This window comes from Candoia aspera, chromosome 4, assembly GCF_035149785.1.
Source record: "Candoia aspera isolate rCanAsp1 chromosome 4, rCanAsp1.hap2, whole genome shotgun sequence".
In the NCBI taxonomy this organism is placed as follows: Eukaryota; Metazoa; Chordata; class Lepidosauria; order Squamata; family Boidae; genus Candoia; species Candoia aspera.
In genome coordinates this window covers 9,265,868-9,281,858 of record NC_086156.1, presented here as the reverse complement: position 1 = coordinate 9,281,858, position 15,991 = coordinate 9,265,868, and the positions used below count along the sequence as shown (strand labels likewise).

Here is a 15,991-nt window from a genome sequence, read left to right as displayed (position 1 = left end):
CTGACCCATGGAATCCAGAACTTTCATTGTACAGAATGCTTAAATCAAAACAGACTCTCATAGTTTGAATTTACTGTGCTTATAATCTCACCTGGTGATTTACACTGTGTTGACCATGGTTCTGGCCATTGGACTAACAGGAATTTTACCAGGCCAGATAAAAATAATAAATAAATTATACCAAAGGTATAAAAATAATTTACTAAAATACAGCTATCATTTTCAAATCATTACATTCATTTTTCCAGACTATAAAAATCATTTACAAGACTAACAATAATAGAAAATGAATGTATTTTTTAAAAAATGTTGCATCACTACTAGGTTTTCATTTTTAGAGACAGAATATATTCATGATATGTGCAGTATGAAACATTTATAGGTCGTTCACTAAGAAAAAGTGTTGGGTAGAATGTATCACCCACCTCATCTTCCTTTCCACTCAGTTATTTCACATATAGAGAAAAAATAGTGATTGTTACAAGTCTAGTTTCTTATAGATTGCTTTTAAACAAAGTACCTGACTTGACTCCTTCATTCTTCCACAGTGACACATGCAATTAAATGAATTATACCTTCCAGACCAACAGGTCCTCTTTACAATAAATTAGTTTTCTCATTTTGATTCTCACCTTCTCCAAACTTTTGGTAATATTTAAGGCCAAATATGTTCCCACCAGAACAGACAATTCTACACACTCACTTTCCCTTCCACGCAGAAAAAAATACAATAAAATTTAATTCCAACCTCCCCCCCACCCTTCTTTTCATCCTCCTTACTCCAGTGCTGCAGCAGGAAGTTCACTGCTATTTTTATTTGCTTTGTTTGCCTTTTTTCCCAGCTTCTTCTTCTCCCTTTCCTGCCTCTGGAGTCCTGTAGAGAAAAATAAAGGATGGGAATTCAAGTTATTTATATATTTGTGCATTATTTAGTAAATTAGGTACAATTATTTATATTACATTTTTTAGGGTTAGTCATTTTCCCATATAGCTTACAAGCAGTATAAATAATTGTACACAAAAATACAATAAACAGAAACCAAGCAAGTTCTAGGATCTTCCCATAAGGCAGCTAGCAATAATGACATGGGGCAAGTATAGAATTCAGGAAATGACAATCTCAGGGGCTCTCTAGCCTCTTAGCTAGTGTCAGAAAGGGAAATATTTCTCTTCTGTTTTCTCAAAAATGTAGATGATTTGGATAGAGAGCCCAGTCTCAAATTGGAACAAATTTGGTTGGTGTTTAGTTAAACAGCCTATCTCTCATTGTGACAGATAATTACTTTTTTGAAAAAGGAGCCTCTTTCCTTTCTAAAGAAGCCAGCTATGTTAGTTGGGAGTAGGAATGGTGGGGTAAGGTCTAGTCCAATCCCATCCAGAATACGAGGGAATGTCCTTTTTTCTTTTTAGACAAATACCCATTCTTCAGTGGCATTTAGCAAAGTTGGTTGCAAATGAATGTTGTTACCACCAGCTATATCTCCAAGTATGTCTCTGGGGAATGAATGAAGTTCAGGAGAGACTACAACAAGCTCAGCTGGTGCATTGCTAAACAGCATGACTCTCCTGCTGAATTGCAGCTTTTCTCTCTCCAGACTTTTGTAAGCTCCAAATGGCAAACAATTAGGCAGTGGTGGGTGACAGAGGATGGTCAGATTCCCTTCTAATCCAGTCCTGAAATGAACACCTTCCATTACTACTCCCTCCCAAATCCTGCTGTATTGCCTCATTATGGGAGGTGGGGATGGTTGCTCCTGGGAAGGACGAGTGAAGAACGCTGGGAGTGCATGCCAAGAGTATATAATCCCATCAGGGTCACCCAAGGCATGAAGCCCATCCCAGCTAAAGCAAGCCGGCCCTTATATTGGGCAGCAGCAATATAGGAAGATGCTAGAGGCAGATTATCTCTTTAGTGATAATGGCAAAGGCACCATTTCATACTGCATAGGAGAAGGCAATATAAACCACTCCTGCATTTTGCCTAGGAGACCACATGGGTAGAAAATATAAAATGATTGACAATATAGTGCCAGATGATGAGCCCTGCAGGTCAGGTGGGACTGAACATATTGCTGAGGAAGAATTGAAGACCTTTAAGAGTTATAATGGTGTTTATGTCACAGCTAGATTAAAGCCTTCGGGGTGTCTAGTTGCTGATCTTGTCATCAGCTGCATATTGACATCTTAGGCAGCAGCAAATTGAGATGGACTGGAATTGGACATTTGCTGTGAGAAGATCATACTGTTTACTACTCAGGACATGAAAAACAAAGAAGGAATGGAGTTGCATTCATAGTTAGGAAGGATATAGCAAGAACAGTACAATGCAATCACTGACAGCGTAATATCAATTAGGCTTAGTGGACAATCCTTTAATATGATGATTATCTAGGTTTATGCTTCAGCCACTAATGCAGAAGAAGAGGAGGTTGATGAGTTTAATGGTCAAGTTCAATCAGAAATCTACTGAACATGCCAGTTTCCATTGGAAAATGGAATGCCACACTTGGAAATATTAAGGAGGAAAATGTACTTGGCCTGTATGGCCTAGGAAATGCAAATGAAGCGGGCAAAAACTTATCAATTTCTGCCAACCCAATTATTTTTTAATTGCTAACACATTCTTCCAACAACCAGAATGACACTTATATACATGGACATCACCAAATAGAGTACACAAAAATTAAATTGACTGTATTATTGGTACAAGCGGTTGAAAGAACTGTTATAATCAAAATGTGACCAGGGGCCAACTGTGAAACAGATCATAAACTGCTCACATGCAAGCTCCAAAGTAAGCTAAAGAAGAAAAGAAAGCCAACCAGTTTTCACAATATGGTCTTGAGCATGTACCCACCATTTTCAAGGAGAACATAGGGAATCACTTTGAAGACCTGAACCTCATGGATAGGAAACCAGAGGAACTGTGGAATGAACTTAAAAAGCTGTTAAGGACGAATATGAAAAGAGTCAGCCAAAGGTCGAGAATCAGAAGAAAGCAATCTGAATGTCAGAACAAACAGTGGAAATTGCCAAGAAGAAAAGAGAAGCCATAGCCAAGGCAGACAAAGATCTTAGGAAGGAACTTAGCAAAGAATTTCTGAGAGCTGTTAAAAGAGACAAGAAGCAGTATTACAACCACATCTGTAAAGACACTGAAGATAGAAATAGAGAAGGAAAAACAAGGAAAGTCTTCCAAAAGGTCTCTGAATTCAGAAGTGGGTCCCACCCTCAAATTGGTATGCTAAAGGACACCAATGGACAGATAATAACTAATTCAAAGGAGATAAAATGAAGATGAAAGGAGTTTGCTGAAATATTGTACAGTAGAGTTATCAACATCCAAGATATCTTAAAAGATATTCCCTACTTATAAGAAGCTCTAGTACTGGAAAATGAAGTTAGAACAGCACTCTGCTCATTACCAAGTTGGTAGGCTACAGGAATTGATGGAGTATCTACAGGAGTATCTACAGAAATAAGGCAAGTTACAGAAGAAGAATCAGTAAAGATTCAAACCAAGCTATGCCAGCAAATCTGGAGAATAACATGGAGAACAGATTGGAAAAGGCTAATCTACATACTAATACCAAAGAAAGGAGACTTAACAGTGTGTGCAAACTATCATACAATATCCTTAATTTCACACACAAACAAAATAATGCTTATGATTATCCAATACAGATTAGAGCCCTACATGGAGAGGGAGATGCCAGATGTTCAAACTTCCTTTAGAAAAGGCCATGGAACATGAGACATTATCGCGGATGTATGCTGGATAATTGAGAAAGCCAATGAATACCAGAAAGAAGTCACTACGTGCTTCCTTGATTACAGAAAGGCGTTTGATTATGTCAGTCATGTCAAGCTTTTTTTTTTTAATGGTATGGCATAGCAGTTTGGTGTTATGCTGCTTTTTTTCTTGCTGGGAAATCCTTGTGAGGTCCAGCAGCCAGATGTGCAGACTATTTAGCCGTGACAAGTCACGTTGCCCAGGGTGCACCACAAGGAGGCTAGTCTACATTGCACCGAGCTGGGCTGAGAGAAAGTGACTGGTATAGTGGTGAGCATGTCAAGCTGTGAAATATGCTTAGAAAAAAGGAAATCCCAGAACTTCTCATTGTCCTCATGAAAAAACATATACGTGGGTTAGAAAGCCACAGTGCTGACAGAACATGGTGAAACAAACTGGCTCCAAGTGAAGAAGAGCTGTGTTCTCTCCCCTTATTTATTCAAGTTTATGTAAAATATATATTGAAGGAAGCTGGATTGGAAGAAGATAAGTGTGGTTTTAAAAATGGAGGAAGAAATACCAACAACCTGTGCTATGCTGATGACACTACTCTGATAGTTGAAAATGCAAATGAGCTCTGCAGGCTCTAGTAATGAAAGTCAAGGAGCACAGTGAAAAAATGGGTCTAAGATTAAATATAAAGAAGACCAAACTAAGGGCAACAGATATAGCAACCAGCCTTAGAATTAACAATGAAAATACTGAAGTAGTGAGTAGCTTCTGCCTTTTAAGATCAATTATCAATAGTAAAGGAACCTACAATTAAGAAATACACCACAAACTAGCACTTGGTAGAGGAGCCATGAAGGCCTTTCAGAAGACATTCAGATGCCAGGAAGTATCTATACTTACAAAATGGGAATTCTGCATGCAATGGTTTTCCCTGTGACAGTCTATGGAAGTTAAAGTTGGACTTCGAAGAAGGAGCATAGAAGAAGTATTGATGCTTTTGAACATTGGTGTTGGAGAAAACTCCAAGAATACCATGGATAGCCAGGAAAACAAACAATTGGATTGTCAAACAAATCAACCCAGAGTTCCCACTCAGGGCACAAATGACCAGGCCCAAACACATAGCTAGCCCTCTGGAGCAGGCTCTAATGCTGGGAAAGGTGGAAGGAAGGAGAAGAAGAGGACAACTAGCAGCAATGTGGATGGACTTAATTGTAGCAGCAGTGGGGACACAGCTGGAAGACCTGAAGGACTAGGTTGGAGACAGATCCTCCTGGAGAGAATCTATGTGGTTGCTAAAAGTTGACAGCGATTTGATGGCGTGTAATAAATCACTACCAGTACCACCTCAAAAGCCGGACCAACAACCACTTGCTGAGTTTATGATGCTACAGTTCTGCTGCACCACATTACTGACCAGGGTTCTATGCAGTGTGGAAGCAGGAATAATTAAATGTGTACCCTGAGTACCCATTGGTGTGGTCCTGTCTTTCCTATTCGAATAGTTACCATGCCCATGACCAAAACTCTTTATGATACTGACATGTATAAAAAGAAATCATTACCAGTCAGATGTACAGAAAAGATGGCGTAACAATAATGGATTATATCAACAAGTTAATTAGTGGGTGTAATTTCCATCAAAATGTATTTATTTATTTTTTATTTATTTATTTATTCAATTTCTATAGCCATTCACTTGTATAGGACTTTGGGAAGCTATTTTCTGTTGTTAAAAAAAAACAAACGAAGATTTCTTCAACCTTCCTTTAATCCATTTTAATTTTGTTATTAACAAAAGCTTACCAAAGTATAAGAATTTGGCAATGTGCCAGTAATCCAATTTGATTTCAGTCTGAATTTAAAACTTCATTTTGAGAAATCTTAAATTTATTTTTATTTATATTTACTAACTTGTTTTTTTTTATCAAGTAATTGTGTCTATTTTGCTTTCACATAAACATTTTCAAACATTTCTGACTGGAATAAGCCTGCCAGGTTTCAGATAAATAAGTGCAGGACTGTGTGTTCCCTGCCAGGGAAGAATTCTACATTTCAGAAATAGAGTTGTGACAGTAGATTGGAAGAGTGTGAGAATATATTTTTTCCTGTGGTCCTGTGGATCTCTAGAGAATTTATATGCCCACTCAATATATTCCACTAAGTTAAAAAAAAGTTGTAAAGTTTCAAAAGTTTAGATACAGTGGGTTTGATCATTTTTCACAAGACAGAATCAAAATGCTGTACCATAATAAACAACATATTAGATACTTTGAAGGTGGCCCAAGAACACGGCTGGTTAACACATTGGCTAAACCACATATTAATTCCATCTTTTTTTACCCTAGCAATAAATCCAGATACCTCATGAAATTGAATGTATAAGTGCAATTCCGGGAGTTACACAATAAAATTAAGAACGGAAAAGATTCCAGTCCTTTGAAATCCTTCTGAATAATTTATAGTCAGAAACACATGATAAAATAAAATAGTGCCACTATTTAAGCCAAGATTGCAGGTTATCTATATCTGCATGGGAAGAAACTGGGAGTCCAAAGCTAAGGATTCAGGTGTTAAAATCAATAAATATGCATCATAGAGAGATCTAGGAAAAAACAGACTTGACACTCGCTGTTCAATTACCCACTTCATCCTGACAGGATTTTCATTTATTATTTATTGCTCACAAGCCTTTCACATAAGCTAATAACTTGCAGTATTAAATGATGTCTTTAAATTATTTCCAATTAAGGTTGCTCTTTGTAGCAACAGTCAAGCAATATGGAAGATTACCTCACTAATCTAACCCTAACTTTTTTTTTAATTGTTCTGTACTGCCATGTCCTGAATGTTTTTTCACAAGGATTTCTAGAAATGCTGCAGAATATAAAACTCTGAATGTTCTGTCCACAGGAACAGTTCGAGTTTGCCCTGACGGCAGTTGCAGAAGAAGTGAACGCGATACTCAAAGCACTTCCACAGTGAGCAGCCTGTTGTCTCTTGATCGGAGGTTCCCCGTGTGGCAGGGTGGTCCCTCTGTTTCATTATTCTTGGTCCCGGTGAACGTTGCTGGAAACGTGACCTGCTCTTAATTGTTTGTCTGCTGTTGTAACCACATATGGATTGGTTCTTTACAAATTTCTATTGCCAATTTAAGTTCCACCAAGATGGGTATATTGTTCTTGTTGTGATTTCCAGAAATAATAATACGCCGAGACCTTGAGTGACAAGAACAATCCCTCTACTGCTTTTACATCGGTGGAGTCCTAAATTTCACACTCGGAAAGCACATGCACACCTTGTTAATAGAAAATACACACTGTTGTAGATAAGCAGTGCATTCAGTGTATCTCTGGCAACATAGCGTTCTCTTACATTTTTTGCAACTTTTCCAAAACTGTATAAGGGGGGGGGGCTAATTTTTTTTTTTAAGCATTGAGATTGTTCTTACAAAGGCCAAGCAAGCCCACCATACAGTGCCCCACATTTTCATAAACACAAGTCCGATTTCGTATATAATGAAACTATGCCTTTCATGCTGTGTCTTGGCAAGCTGATGTTTTTCAGGTTGTTTTTTTTTTCACTTTTCAACTTTCTGTAATGAATAGAAGCAAATCTTAAGCTCTAAGTTCAGGGCTTGCATGATTATAGCAACTATGGGGGAGATGTTGGTTGTGTTAGCAGGAGCCCGAATTTCCAAAAAGCACAACAAACTTTTATTGTGCGTTGCTGCCCTAATGGGAAGAAGGGAGGCAGAATAATTTAACCTCAACAGATTTTTAAAAGCCCTCTGCTGACAGCTTGTTGAAAGCTGATTTTCTTTCTATTTTTATAACTTAACGTTATCTTTTTAAACAATCAAATATGTACACTGTTTTTAAAGATCTGAAAAGAGATTCTTCTAGTAGCTTCTTATCTGATTTGAATTGCTGGCATTGTTATTCTAAACTATGGCAAATTCTTTGATATATTCCTGAATTTGCAGAATAATTTAAACCTGATATTATTTGCCTTCCCTTCCAATTTCAATTCTTTATCACTTATATTACTTGCAAGTGAATGATTTCAGGACTGCTGCCATTGTCTGTAAAATAGTCTGATAACTCTCTGTGAAACATACTTACAAAGGGAACATTTAGGCTCCTCTCCTAATTGGTCCTTTGCACATGCAGAAATATGTGCAAAAAGATTTCCATGTGCGTAGCATTTGTTGATTCAAGAGGATGGAAACAAGTTGATGGGACATGTCTTCATTTATCTGAAGTGTAAACTAAAGAAAAATACACTTCAATTACTGTATAGTGTGCTAGCTATTATTATTTGTTTTAAGGCTTCTGGCATTTGTTGTGAATTTCATTCCAAAGTGTGTGTCTGTACATTTCCAGGAAAATCACAGCAATTTGTGAATTAAATTATATGTTGCAATTCTTGGGCACAATCCATCCAACAGTTTCACTGGGGCTTACAAGTATTCACCAAGCACTGCTATGATTTCTTCTCTCTTTGCCCTTGCAAGCTCCAATGAAACCCATGGGAGACCTGTAGCAGCAGCAAGTGGAGTGTTCAACCCACTGTCTCTACTGTTCAGTGTAAGCTTAAATGCAACCTTCTAGTAATTAAAGAATTGTTTCAAAAAGCTTCGGATGTATTAACTGCCATGTATATTTCTGCACCTTGTTCGTGACATATATAAAATGCTTGGTTTGCACATTTCATTACTAGTCTTGCAAAATAGTTAAAGTGGACTCCTTTATCCTCTTTGTATATAATTCCTGTACATTTAATCACATGATAATATCAACATTTTACAAGTAGTCTAGAAATAAGTAAAAGAAAAAAAAAGAAACAATGTCTTTTCATTTGATAATTTATTCTGAACAGGTAAAGAATAGGAATTGGGGAAGAAAAAATATCAACTGCAGCGGTATCTGCCAGAATTTATATCAGGCTTACTGGAGTTAAACAATATACTACGGATTCCTCGTAGATTAACATCTACATCAAAATGAACATGAACATTCTGAAGGGGCAAGCATCGCATACAGTTCTTCATTATTACAGTGTTCTTGGGAATATTGTATTAGCCTAAAAGGAAATAATTTAGGGCACGTTCAGATGGTCTACATTCAGGAGATCCAGGACAATGTTTAATTGCTTAGAATCCCAATCGTATAGTCATTGTTTCAGTCTGCATTTGAAAGGAAGCCTATCCAGTCTGCAAGGCTGGTTTCCCATGGAAAACACAAAATCTTGATAGACCAGATTTTTTCCAGTTTTTCTTTCCCTGTTTCTCACTGTTCTCATTACCTAGAAGGTTCTACCATTTGAATTTGCCCATAAAGTTCAAATCAGCCACTCTGGTGAAGTGACTAGTCCTCTAGCAACAATAGTGGACTCAACCCAGCCCGTTACCATACCCGCAAGTTGACAAATGACAGGTGACTGGCATTACTGGGCTACCTGTCCAACATTACAACCCATGCAGTTCCTGAATAAATAATTATTTTAACCATTCCTTCCTTTTAAGGCAAAAGCCTGTTCGAACTCGCTTACAAAATACAATAACATACAAAGACAAAACACACAAAGAAAAGCTTTTTGCTTGAAGTAGGTGAAACCAGTATTCAAACAAGGGTTTGAAGATTTAAATAGCTCTCAAAGAAGAAGGACAGCCAATGGATTTGGTGTAATAAATAGGCTGTCAGAGTGAGACACTATACTACAAGTAGGTTGGATTACATGAATATGGAACCTGCTTTAATATCCATATGCACATTTTCTCACTCATGCATGCAGATACTAAGCAAGTTTTGTGACAGATGAAGAAATGCTAGTTGAGGGGATATTTTAGCATGTCATTTAAACAGCTCCCTGGTTCACAGGTTTGGCATTCTTGCAGATGTCACTAATAAAAGTTGAGAACACATACACTTTTCTCTTGCAATTGTTAGGAGAGATTTTACACTTATTACTCATCTTTCTAAAGGATAAGTTCAGAGAGCCTAAGCTACAACTGGTTCAGAGCTAGCTTGAATTATCTGAAGTGTATTCCTCCCTTCCTCCTGCCATCATAGTTATTAAAACTCTGAGGGGAAATGTTGATTGCACATCTTTCCTCAAATGCATGCATAAACCTCTGCTTTCACATCCCACGGAGAAATGACAGCAATATTATCTTTAATTTGTGAGTGTGTGCTTTATTAATCAAGCATAATATTAATATAAAAGAGCCATACATAATTACTGGGATAGATTATTTTTTTTATAAAAAGAATAAAACCTGTTGGAGTAGAAAGCACAGGTTTTTGATGAATTTGGTTACAGACTCAATAATATAAAAGCAGTTAAATAGCTGCCCTTTTAAATTATATTTTGCTTGTGTGTTTAGGGAACTCTTGGGAAAATCATTGTGATAATTCACTTTTTAAACAATGAGTTTCTTCAGCCTTTTGGTAAATTAGATTGAAAGCTACAATTTAATTTGGTATTTGAAAGTTTTTTCCTTCATGTGCAGTAAGTTTCTCTATTGTATATGCCTACTTGGAAATAAGCCCCATAGAGTTCAGCAGTACTTACTCCCAGATGAGTGTAGGATTGCAGCATTAAACTTCGTGTAAACTTAATGACTAAGTAAAAACTGTAACAAAGCCTAACATACTTCATCTCATTAAAAGGATGGCACATTTTGCCCTAAATCTTGGTTGTTTATCCCAGCCTTTCCAACATTAGGCCCTCCTGATGCATTAGAACACTTCCCACTTGGCAGGGCCATGGACATCCTCACCTTGGGAAAGGCTGATCTATGCTAAGAGAAGATTATGTAACAATGAGTAGGATCCACCAAGCACAATTCTTGGGTTTCAGTCAGTTGGGTTCATGATAGCAATCCTTTTTAGCAGATTACATTTATGGTCATCTGCATGCTGTTTATGGTATTTGCCAGTTTCTCAAGTTCAGGTTGGTTGATGAATAAATCCATACACCCACAGAGACACACAGTATTTTGTTCTACCTCCAGGGAAGAAAAATTCCCTCAAAACAAACTTATAATCATTGTGAAGTCTTGTAAAAATTGCAATGGAGGAAAAGTACTGGTGTCATCCAGGCAATGGCTTGAAGCTAATCAAATGGATCCTCAAAATCTGCTTATACCTGAAGGCTCTCAACTCTTATTTTTCAGAAAAGTCCCCTTGCCTTCTCAGCTATTTCCTTCCTTCATCTTGTTCTGTTGCTAACAGTGGGTGTTGTTATCTCATACTTTTCTTTATCTTTCTGTGCTGTCCAAGAGGTGCATGTGCTAGGATTAAGGACTGTGGCCATTTTCCTTTACACTGTTGTTGTGCTATAAGCAAGTAAACAAGAAGGGAAACTTAGAACTAAGCAATAACAATTGGGTGAAACAAGTCCTTATGACTCATGTGATCCAGCAGGAGGATACATCTCTTCCTATGTCAGCAAAGATACTGATAAAAAATTACATCATTAATTGCATTAAGATTGATTTCAAAGCAATGCTCCCGCAGCATAAAAACTAGGTTGTCAGAGAAATACTTGGAGACTAAGACCCTTTCCCAGTATTTATTTATATTTCCTATCTGCAGCAAGCTCTTACAGCTGCGAGCATAAAAATAATTCTCTTGCCATACAGTCTGAAGTGGGCACAGATCAACAACAGCCTCAAAATGAGGGTTTCTTTATCATGTAGCCTGGTTAGTTAATGTGCCATTGCTTGATCCATATATCAGTTGGTGCTGAACAAGCTAATAATGAAGATTTGTGACCAGTTGTTAGTAGCAGAGGAATGCTTCTGCCTTGCTCACTCACTGGACCTTACAACATTATAAGGATGTTTAGTATGTTTACGTTTTGGAAATACTGGCATTTGAGAAGAGATTTTATGTAATGACAGTCTTTCGTAGTGCACTGTGCTCAAGGAAGACAAATTCAGTGATATTTAGAAGAAGAATAAGAGTGGGTCTCTAATGGTAATATCTGACATTCTGAATACAGCCATGTTCTGCCTAGTGCTTGTCTTCTGTGGTTTAATGTTCATAGTGATGCTGATTTAGAAGGTGCCATATGGGACATTAGCACTGCACTTTTGATTTCTATAGCCATATTACTAACGTCTGGGCATCTCTTTAATTTTCTATTTCAAGATTTCATTTATTTATGTCATAGTTTTATACACTGTCCAGCAACTCCAGACAGTATACTTACAATCAAATCTTTAACCAAATATTTGTCAGTTCTTTCAACAGCCTGGCAGCCGATCCCAACTATTATTTTAACTTATAAAGTCAATGGGAACTTACATCCTTGACATGTGAAGATCAGTCTCATCCTGTGCAAAGTGAGATTAGTACAAAAATCACTTCCCTTAAGGATGTTTAATGTTGCACATGTATATTGTTGATAAGAACATCATCATCAGATTTGTACAGTCATTTCTGCAGAAATCACAAAAATTTAACGTTTAACACATTACATGCATATGACGTATGATCTTCCATTACAAGACCTAAAATGTAAACATTTCTCTGACATACTGGGCCTATCAATTACCGTGGGCTTTCACTGTTAAAAGTTATATAAGTAGATTGGTGCATTTCTAAAGAGTCAATCAAACACTGTCATGTGATTGGCATTCCCCAGTTTATTCTTGCTAATATATGTGACATAGATAGATTTCATTTCTCAATAAAAGGAGCAATGCATGTTCCACTGACTCAAACTCTGACCACAAGGGGAAAGACACAATTTGTGTAAGATTTTCAAGTATCTACCTGCTAGAATTGCCAGTGGCATAGTGTTGTAATGATATGGATAAGCAGCCGGTTTGAAACTCCATAATGCTCAATAAAGGGGAGTATTTCAGCATCAGCATGTTTAGAAGCACTTTCTTTACAATAAAGATTGCACTGGCTCCTTTATTAATACATTTTGACTATCACCATTTGCATATACACACACATCCTTATTTCTATTTTCTATTTATTTATTAAATTTATCCACTGCCCAATCTTGTTCAGTGATGACTCTGGGCGGTGGATAAATTTCTAACAATTTCCTAGAGAGCACAGCTTGGTTCTTCTGCTATTTATTTGGTAGAATGTGTTAGATTATCCTTTCTCAAACATAGTTCAAAGCAGCAAGCCTGCCTAAACTTGGCTGCATACAGTATTCCCTGTCCACATAATAGCTAAGGTTCTTTAGCTTAGCTAGAAATACCAGCTAGAGTCTGCTAAGGATTGAGGTGGAGAGAAGTATCATCAATAAATCCCTAATCTCTAGCCTGACATTGCTTCTGCTTCAAGCTAGCTATGATTAGGATTCCTATCCACTTAAACTGAGGAATGTTCTTCACTTGCATAAGAGTTTGCAGTGCACCTGTTTTGTAAAATATTGCCCCTGGTTACAAAATCAGGTATTTAAATTTAGAAAATCAAGTGAGTTAAAGGCGGCATTATCTATGAGATGAAATAAAATGATAGGATGATGTTTTTCTGCCTTCTGGACCATGTGACTCATCCAGCGAAGATGAATGGTATAAGATTGGGATCGGTCAAAGGAAGTACCTCTTCATAACATACAATTAAGCCATGGAAGTTGGTACAAGATGTAGCAATGGTCACTCACATGAATAGCTTTTTAAAGAGTTCAGATGCATTCATGGAGGATAAAGCGATGCAAGACTACTAGTTACAGTCAACGCACAAGTGCCAAAATCAATGTCTATGTCCCTTTCAAAGCTAGCTGAAGGAGAACAGTATGAATATGAATCTAGCAGCACTACATTCATATTCTACATGTTGGCTTACGTTGACCACTGTGATAACAGAAGGCTGAAATAGGCCTTAGGCCTGATTTTAGCAGGATGCTTTTACAAGCTGATAAACAATAGTGGTACTGCTATGCTTGTTATAACTGCTGCAGGTAACATGAAGGGAGGTGGAAGAAACCTGTAATTCTCCATACTGCGAGTTGTACAGTATACTCAGCTTCCACAACTCAAGGAGTAACTAAGGAAAACAATCACATGGGAACACAGCTTTATTTTTTAACTAGAACCAAGCCAAAACCACTTGAACCAATTTCCAAAGATTGCTCTCCTTTTGGATGGTTTTTCAGTTTAATGCATTCACATTGCCTTCATTTGCCTACAATGAGGTAATCATGGAGCCAAATCTGATTGATCACATCCTGGTGTGCTGTTTATCCTTCTCTGCATGGATTCTAAGCAGATGAGATTGCTTGTATGACTGATTATTTGCAGGGAAGAAACAGCAGGAGTGGAGAAGGAAAAGATGAAAAGACATCAGAACCAGGCTGAAACTGTGCTCAGTTTAAATGCCTACTGGAAAAATTGTCTATGACTTGTTTAGATCAAAAATCAACACAAGAGAATTCAATGTAGCCCTATTTCAATGCTTTTTTTTTATTAAGCTTGCATATAAGGAAATTTCAACTCCCAGGTGTCTGAAAGCATATGCTCAACCACAAACATATAACCTGTGATTAAAGTCAAGGGAAAGACCTTTTAACTACTATACACTGAGTAGTCCATACCCTAAATATTCATGAGTGAATATTTCATATCCTAAAAATTCAATGCAGTGGTTGTTCCAGAGAATCCATGTGAAGGAGGAAGAGGAGAACCTGCTATTAAGATCTGCCAGATTGAAGGATTCTATGCTCTGTGGTGTAGCCGGCTTTATTTTCATCCATAGACATTTGAAGAACCCCTTATAAAGATAGCAGCACCCACGGGTTGAGATTCCAGCTGCAGCAACAGGGGCATTAGTGTAATTCCTATGGTAGAACGGACAGGTTTTCCCCCCCTTGTTTTATTACTGTACGCTGTTGTAAATCTTAATACATTCTACCATTTTAACACAATTATATTTGTACAGTATTAAAATTATTGGCATTCTATTGTTTAGATAACTTAGAATATTCCTTTCTCTTTAATACTCTATTAATGTTAATTACAATTTATACTTAGTAATTTCAATGATTTTATTGTTTGACAGGGAAGAGGTGAAATAGGGATACTTTCATGGGTTATACAACCATCAGGAATGTAGTAATTGTCGGAGGGGGGGTGAAGGAGTATGGCGGCAGGACGAGCGATGTGAGAGCTCGAGAATATTCTCATCTACAACGCAGGACGAAGGTGGCTTTGCGGAGTCGGAGAGACGGGCAAACCACGGAGGCAGCACTGGAAGAAGAGCTCTGCTGACGAAGAGCTTCAGCGGCTTTGGAGCGGCAGCGGAAGCTTTGACTTTCTTCTTGTCACTTTCACTTTCGCCGTAAAAGAGCAGCCGGGAAGCCAGGAAGCAAGAACTGTAGAGCCTGCGTGAGTAGCCTAGCTTTCTAGGCAATTCTGCTGCCCCCTTCACTTCGATGAAAGGAACAATAATTACTGACTAAATAAAGAAAAAAGAAGGAACTTCCTAAGTAGGGGGGGAAAAAAACTTTACGATTGGGGGGAAAAATCTTTATTATAAGTCCTTGCTGCGATAAGGGGAAAACTGATTTATTTAATTAATTCATCACGCCATATTGTAATGTACTATAGCTTTATATAAATACTTAAACGTATTTTGTACTGTAGAAGTAGAAATAGATATTGTATATTGTAACATATAAACAAATAGTGTGTTAGGATTAATAGTTAAGATAAGCTAAAAAATTAAGGATATTTACAAAACAAAATGAATACAAGAAGACAGATTAGGAGAGGCTCAGAAGCGGGGGAAGGTGAATGGTTGAAAGCCATGTTTGAAGACTTTACACAGAAAACAATTCAAAACATCACTGAAAATTTAACTCATTTATTGGAAGAGAAAATTGATGGCTTTGAGAACAGATTAGACCATAAGTTAGAGACAATGGACAAAATAATAAAATCAGATATCCAAGAAGTAAAAGAAAGAGTGGAGAAATTAGAATGGGAAAAGGACACTGAATTAGACCGTTTAACTGTGTTAGAGTTAAAAGAAAAAGAATACTGTATTAGGCTTAGAGGAGTACCAGAAAAAAAAGAGCCAGAAATTAAAGAAATAGTGATTCAGATGCTTGCCAATTTAATTGACTGGGATGAAGAAAAATTAGAAGAAAATATAGAAAAAATATATAGAGTTAACTCGAAATATGCAAAGGTTCATAGGAAACCAAGAGACATAATTGAATTTGCAAGAAAGAGGACAAAAGAATTGATAATACAGGCCTCTTATGGTAAAA

The 15,991-nt window shown here is 37.2% G+C and overlaps 1 protein-coding gene across 1 annotated transcript in view; it reads left to right on the top strand.

Moving 5' to 3' along the window:
• The window catches only part of PTPRN2 (protein tyrosine phosphatase receptor type N2), a 666,056-nt gene extending 657,670 nt beyond the window's left edge, over positions 1-8,386 (top strand). The window contains exon 23 of the mRNA XM_063301899.1: positions 6,659-8,386. Coding sequence (XP_063157969.1) covers positions 6,659-6,730 — 72 coding nt within the window. The 3' untranslated portion in view covers positions 6,731-8,386. The remainder of the gene's footprint in view (positions 1-6,658) is intronic.
• Positions 8,387-15,991: the final 7,605 nt, after the last annotated feature.